The sequence below is a fragment of the Neovison vison genome, chromosome 5 (assembly GCF_020171115.1).
Source record: "Neovison vison isolate M4711 chromosome 5, ASM_NN_V1, whole genome shotgun sequence".
NCBI lineage: Eukaryota > Metazoa > Chordata > Mammalia > Carnivora > Mustelidae > Neogale > Neogale vison.
The window spans coordinates 24,149,013-24,156,948 of NC_058095.1; the positions used below are offsets into that span (position 1 = coordinate 24,149,013).

General features: G+C 39.7%; 1 protein-coding gene across 1 annotated transcript; it reads right to left on the reverse strand.

The window, feature by feature from the left end:
* Window positions 1-352: 352 nt before the first annotated feature.
* Window positions 353-1,306, reverse strand: LOC122907337 (olfactory receptor 1A1-like). Its single transcript, XM_044250237.1, has one exon. It carries the CDS (start codon window positions 1,304-1,306, stop codon window positions 353-355), a length of 954 nt encoding a protein of 317 aa, XP_044106172.1.
* Window positions 1,307-7,936: the final 6,630 nt, after the last annotated feature.

Genomic DNA, 7,936 nt, shown 5'->3' on the forward strand with positions numbered 1-7,936 from the left:
TCTCTGCTCAGCAGGGAGCCTGCTTCCTCCTCTCTCACTCTCTCTGCCTGCCTCTCTGCCTACTTGTGATTTCTCTCTGTCAAATAAATAAATAAATAAAATCTTTTTTAAAAAAAGAAAGAATCCTAACAAAAAGTGATATTCAAAGATAATATTGACTCTTACTCAATTATACCTGATGTCTGAAAGGGTGAAGCTACATATTGCTGACACCACTTCTACTCTGGAACCTGAAAAAATCAAAGGGAAGTCTGCAGACTTGAGTGGCATCGGCCTGGGAGAAAAAGGTGGCTTCTTGGAGGGGGAGGATATTGGGGCTGGATTCTAAGTTCATCCTAATTGGTGACTCCAATTAACTCTTCAATGATCTCACACTGTTTAGGAAGAGAGTCTTGCTGAAGAGTTTCCCCAGGGCAGCTTTCATGTCTCGGTTTCTCAGACTATAAATGAAAGGATTTAACATTGGGGTCACTGCGATATACATCACAGTTATCACTGCATCCTTTAAGCTGTAACTAGACAGAGGGCGGAAATACATGCCCATGACTGTCCCATAATACAGAGAGACAACTGTGAGGTGAGAACCACAGGTAGAGAAGGCTTTGAGCACACCCTTGGTGGATGGAACCCGTAAGACTGTGGAAAAGACCTGGACATAGGAGATGATGATGCATAGTAATGGCACGGAGAAAACACCAACCCCTAGGTACATCATCTTCACATTAAAGTAGGTGTCAGAACACGATAGCTTGAGTAAAGAGGTAATGTCACAATAAAAGTTGGTTACTTCCTTGCTGCCACAGAAGGACAGACGAGCTGTGAGCAGAGTGTGGGAGAGGGCATTGGTATTTCCAACCACCCAAGACCCAACAACTAGGAAGACACATGTCCGTGGGCTCATAATTGTTGTGTAATGAAGTGGGCGGCTGATGGCCACAGCACGATCATATGCCATCACAGCCAGGATGTAGCTATCTGTGTTAGCCATGCCAATCATGAAACACATCTGTGTTAGGCATCCCCTAAAGGAGATGGCCTTGCTGCCTAAGACATGGTTGGCTAGCATTTTAGGGATGGTTACAGAGGAGAAGAGGATGTCAACAAAGGAGAGATTGGCAAGGAAAAAATACATGGGGTTGTGAAGGCGAATGTCAGACTGAATGGCCAAGATGATGAGCAGATTCCCAATCAGTGTGATGGGGTAAATGAACAGGAAGAGGATGAAGAAGAAGTCTTCCTGTTGCTGCTGACCACTGACTCCCAGGAGAATGAAACCAAGGGTAAAGGACTCGTTGTCTCCTCTCATCCTCTCATGGATCCTTCAGCAGAAAGAGGAGAGGAATCCAGAATTATTAGTAAAGTTACTGTGTGTAATGGTCTTCCTAAATCACCTCTTTTGACCCCTGTGATTTTTGTGTCTATACTTAGGTGTGCTAAATCCAATAAATTGTTGGGGGGATTCCCTGTTTGTCAGTGTACCTAATTTCCATGTGCTAGAAATTTTGTTAAGCTTTGCAGAAAAATTATAAACATGTGAAAAACAGTTTATTCATCCATTTAGTCATATATGATATAGTCTCTGGTCTGTAGCACCTTACAACTTAATGGAGATTGCAGAATCACATACTAGTTTTATTACATATGGAAATAAAAGAACAATGTTTTGGAGTCTTTGAAAAAATCTCTCCAGTGGAAGGAGTGGTTAGTACAAAAACACTGTGAACAATCAGAAATTCTTCCACCAACTAGACTGAGAATGAACCCAGAGCTAGGAGGTAACTGGTGTCTGTCTGAACTGGCATGGAAGATTGTAAATTTTAATACTACTGGGCTTAGGTCGTAGCAAAGGAAGAATTGGGTGTTTACTCTCCAATTTTGAAAGTAGACATTTATCACTTCCTTCAATAGGTTTCATCTTTATTCCAAGCCTGGAAATTTGTGGTATCAGAATATTTTTCTCTTTGATCTTCTCTTCCCATTTTTAAAAATTATTTCCTCTAATGACTCATCCAATTCCATTGTGGCTTCATCCCCTGCTTAGTAGACTCTAGGTCTCTATGTATAGACCAGATCTTTTCTTCTAATTTCCATGACCAGCCATCCCACCAACATGTCTGACTGAACCTCATCCTCTGCACATCTTTCTTGAGTAGACAATGGAATACTTGAGAAAGAGAACCCTATCTTTTTTTTAAAAGATTTTATTTATTTATTTGACAGACAAGAGATCACAAGTAGGCAGAGAGGCAGGCAGAGAGAGAGGAAGGGAAGCAGGCTCCCCACTGAGCAGGAAGCCCGATGCAGGGCTCGATCCCAGGACCCTGGGACCATGACCTGAGCCAAAGCCAGAGGCTTAACCCACTGAGCCACCCAGGGGCCCCCGAGAACCCTTTTTTATTTTTAATCTCCCTTATGGAGATTACTTGGAATATTATTTTATATACCAATACATTCATATTCAATAGTTTGACTATAACCAGGTTTGTTCCATGGCTTCTCACACAGAGGATGCTACCAGGTATTGTCACTTAGGTTATCCCTCACATCAATATCTGATCTTGTTGATTCTTCATTTTAAATAATTCATATATAAGTTTCCTACTTATTGTTTCAGTGCTTTAGTTTTGACCACCATCAATTCCTACCTGAAATATTGTAGTGCTCCCTAGTATCTCGACTAAAGAAGATTCCCTCTTTTCATTCACCTGAATTCTGAGGCATACTAAGTGTGTCAGAGACTACTAGAATATTACCCAAATCCACTTTGTTCTCTTCTTCCTGGAGACCGAGCTAGACTACATACTCCAGCCTCCCTTACACTGAAGTGTAGCTTGTGACTGAGTTCTAGCCAATCTATATATTGAATTCTGCTCTTCCTCCAAAGTCTCTGTCCCCTTGGGCCAGCTGGATGCAAATGGCCCGGAGGCTAAAGGGGATGGTGGAATCACATGGTGCAATGAGCCTGTGTTTCCAGTACTCTTCATTCATTTACTCACCATCATGCACATCCACTATGTGACAGATAGAACTTTATTCTGCTTAAACTGTTACATATTTTACATGTATTTGCTACTGTAGCCCAGACAGACTAATTCACAATGTTTTCTGTTTTTTTTTAAATATTTATTTATTTATTTGAGACAGAGAGAGAGAGTGAGAAGTGAGTGAGCAAGGGCAGAGAGAAGCAGCAGAAGGGGGAGAAACAGACTCCCCACTGAGCAGGGACTCAGACTCTGGGCTCAATCCCAGGGCCCTGACATCATGACCTGAGCCAAAGACAGATGCTTAACTGATGGAGCTGCCCAGGCTCCCCAGTAATTCATTAAGTTTTCTAAAGAGATCTTGACCTCAATAATTTAATCTATCTGTAATTAACTTAATTACTAATTCTCAGTGTCTCCTATAGTACACACTGAAATTATATGGTAGGTAAGGGGAAGCAGGTAAAATTACCTTCCCCTAAAAATGTTGTTCTTTTTCATCTCTTTACGTAAACAAATTGAATTTTTTCCTCTTAAATGCCCTTTACCCTATGTACACAGAATCATGTTATTTCAGAGTAGTGGTGGTTCAATAAATGGGGTGTCTCAGAAACTATGGTTATCTGAAATGGTAGAGAAGTAGAGCATTACAGAGACCGTGTTGCCAATATGACAGACAGCTGATATTGATACATCAAATCCCTATTAAAACACATAGACTATCTATACTAGTTACTAAAGGAAAAGAAATATATATAGCCAAATCTAAAAGAAAGAAATGGTATTACAGAGGTAAAGAAAGAAAAAGAACTCAGCAGGAGTTGTGGATCAGAGCTGATGTTGTGGTACCCCTGGGAGATGTGGCCACTTATCCATACACAGCAGGGAATTTATATTGAGCCTTCAGCATAAACTTGAAATGTGGTCCTATTTGTGAAGAGGACACTAGAAGAAATTTTTGCCATATATGAATTGGAAGAGAAAGAACAAAATTGAAAGAGTTCACAGAAAATGATTGTCTAAAGAAATCCATGAGAGACTCCCTATACAAACTACAAAATTTCTGAAAATTTATTTGATGTAAGCCAGTGTTGAAAAGTCAATATTGTTGGTACACTTTAAAAATGCATTGCAAAATATTATTTTAGAAAGATTCCTATTCCCAACATGAACAGAAGATTTAAGGTATCTAGAAATAATTCTAATAAACAAGGTCTACGTTGGGATTCAAAAATTGCAAAACTTTAATGAAGGAAAAGAAGAATATGTAGACATAAGCAATGTATATGGAGACCCAATGTTTTAAATACATCAATTGTGTTCCATTAATTTATGATTTGTTGCAATTCCTGTCAAAACACCACAGATTTCTTTTAACAATGGGCGTTGGTAAAATGACCCAACCATTCATACAGGAGAACAAAGAGTGAAAAAGACCTGAGACAATTAGAGGAAAAGCATAAGGAGAGAGGACTGCCCTATAGGTATGAAAATTACTTCCTTTGTTACTTCAAAGATTTGTTTATTTTTGAGAGAGAGAGTGAGCAGTAGGGCAGAGGGAGCGAGTTTTCAAGCAGAATCCCCACAGAGTGTAGAGTCTGGCTCACAGAGTGTAGAGTCTGGCTCAATTTCATGACCCATGAGAACAAGACCTGAGCTGAAACCAAGAGTCAAACACTTAACTGATTGAGTCTCCCAGGCATCCCACTCCTGGTACTTCATATAGTGGATTAGCTCTGGCATAGGGACTGACAAATCTACAGAATTCCTGTAACAGACCAGAAAGCCTAGACACAGATTAATTATTTCTTAGTAATTGGTAGATAATATGGTTGGTTCAGAATCAGGCAGGGAGTGGTTGGGCTGACTGTTGGTAAGGCATGCTGGACAACTGGATGCTATACATAACAAATAACATGGAAAATCAGTCCTAGAGGATTGATTATGGAAAGCAAAATGTTACCAACTTTAGAAGGAATATATTTATGATATCAGGGTAGGAACTGATTTCTTAGTCCAGCACAAAATGTTCAACATATGATAGAACATGTAAAATTTGACAACCTTAAACTTAAAACATTTGTATGAAGCAGACACTATAGAGAACAAAGGAAGAGAAGTCATGGACTGGAAGAGGTATATGATACACACACATCAATAAGGGATCCATGTTCAGAATAAAGAAAATTCCTATACTAAGAGGAAAAAGAGCAAAAACCCAGTAGGAAGTAATGGGAGAGAAGGCTTGAATCAGCAAGTAATAGAAGGAGAAAGTGGAATGCACAATAACCAAAATAAAAGATGTTCAACATAATTAAAATAAAATTCAATTACCATCCTTTGTCGTGGAGCAACCCTAAAGTCTGACAATCCAACTGTTAGGAAAGAAAAATTCATTTTATCATGTGGACAACAGTTATCCTGTATCTAGGAAAGCTGATAACTCTTACACCTCTAGTTAACTAACACTTCCAATTCTTGATTATATCCTAGAATATTATGTGTTCAAGAACATATTTGTATATTGTCATACAGAAAATCTAGTAATGGATAAGTTATTTACAACATTTGCTTTTTTTTTTTCTTTAAAGATTTTATTTATTTGAGAGAGAGGGAGAGCATGAGTTGGGGGAGGGACAGAAGGAGAAGTAGACTCCATGTTGAGCAGGGCTTGGGACTCGATTCCAGGACCCTGAGATCATGACCTGAGCTGAAGGCAGACACTTAACCAACTGGGCCACCCAAGTGCCCCTACCACATTTGCTTATTAATATTGTTCAACAGCTGAACTAAATGTATGTCCATGGAGCAATTTTTTTAAATTGAAATGACATTTCCTTTTTTAAAAATTAATTTATTTTAGAGAATAGAGAGAGCAAGTGCACAGGGTGGAGGAACTGAGAGAGGGGGACAAGCAGACTCCACATTGTGTGTAGAGTCTGACATTGGGCTTGATCCCACAACCCTGAGGTCATGACCTGAGCTGAAATCGAGAGTTGGACGCCTAGCCAGCTGAGCCACCCAAGTGTCTTGCATGGAACAATTTTTAAAACCACAATGTGATGGGGGAAAAAAAAAAACAAGTTGCCATAAGATATTTGGTGAATCACACCATACGTGTAAATTTTAACACACAAAATAATACGCGTATATGCAGGTAAAGTACATACATCTTAAGTGGGAATACATTACCCATTGTTGAACAGCAGTTATCTCTGGGGTGAGAGAGGTAATATTGCCTGGACATTGTTTCCATATGCCTACTCCCATCCTTTTCATTTTCCTCAAAGATTCAGAAGAAAAATGTCCATGCATCCCATATACTCTCATTATTATTCTCTTCTGCTTCCTCAGCTATGTTACTCCACCATTCTTTCAGCTGCAGTATTTGCTCTCTGCAGGGGTTCCTCAACACCAGCTGTTTCCCATTAACCATTAACCATTAAACATATTACAGTCTGTTTAGTCATTCCATGAATGTTCCTCATTCTTTCTAGCTACCATGACACTTCTTATCTATGTTATTCCTTTTTCAGGCAGGCTTCTTTATAGAGACATCTGCTTACTGGACTCCAAATTCTATTTATAATATAAAAGTGTGATTGTACACATGTCTTCAACTAATTCACTATTTAGCATCATCTAACAGATAAAAGTCCCATTTCCTTATCATGGAGAAAATTTCAAAGACAAAGTATACATTTGAGGAGTACTTCAGGGCAAATGAGTTATATACGTTTATTAGAAGCAGATTAAAGCAGGAGAATCAATCTGGAAAAGATGCATGGGTTCATATGTGGAGGATTTTGAACTAGTGCAAACACTTGGTTCTATATTCATTGGGAGGTAGGCTTAGTATAGCGGATGTAGGCCACACTAACTCTTTGTGATACAGGCATATGGACATTTTGTTTAATGTAAATATATGTATATCACATATATATAAAGTGACTGATCAATAGGGCAACATTTTAGAGCGACAATCTGGTACATAGAGACAATCACAAGGGGATAAAATTAGAAAGTGAAAGAATGTAAGAAAAACAGCACCAGAAAAAGATGAGATTGGTCTAATCACTGCAGGAACAAAAGAAACAGGGAACCAAAGAGAGGGGTATTGAGTAGTCAGGGACTGAGGATGTAGAAGCACAGAGCAAAATGTTGGGGGTGATCATGAGGAGAGATGATTCTTGCATAAGCCCAGGAGGAAGAGGTGACAGACAGTATCTTCTCCTCCCCAGAAGAGTAGCAGGACATGCAGCAATGTGAATCCCAGAGGCAGTGACAGCCTTGAGCTTCCTGGAAAGACACCAGGTTTCTAGGCAATGCTGACCACTAATGACTCTTCCTGGAAGGGTTTGTGCTCTGAGAATTCCAGTCTTGATGGTGCTGAGGACCATCTTTCAGGATACACAAGACAGAATGCCTCCCCTCTCTGGCATCAGTGGTAGCAGACAAAGCCAACAAAAGTCCTCTAAGTGCTTTGAGTATCCCTGATAGTTCAGGCCATCAGTGCTTTGACTGTGAAGTAACACAATTTTCTGAAGGGGCCCATCTGCCAACACCCTTGAGTATGTGAGTACAAGGTGGCTCTGTAGCTATTCTAGGAGATGATGGACTCCTGCAAGTCCACACACATGCAAACACACACCCAGACACACACACTTTCAGGAGTCAGAAAAGGCTCAGACTTGACAAAACCAACAGAAACTCTTCTTCCTGATCCTATTTTCATAGACAAAAGTCCATAGGTAACCCTTGTCAGAGAGGAGGAATTCTTGCCTGCCCTCCCCAACTTTCTCCCTTTTGTCTACCAAATCTAGAGAGTCTAATTCCAGAGCCAAAGTGTGAGTCCTACCTATCTGTGTGACTCTGGACAATTCAATTCACCATTTTTTCATCTGATAAAATGACAAAATAATTCTCCTTACCTCTGAGGGTTTTGTGAGTGTCAA

Excerpts from the sequence above, each read along its gene's own strand:
- LOC122907337 (XM_044250237.1), bottom strand. The coding sequence starts at position 1,306 with ATGAGAGGAGACAACGAGTCCTTTACCCTTGGTTTCATTCTCCTGGGA.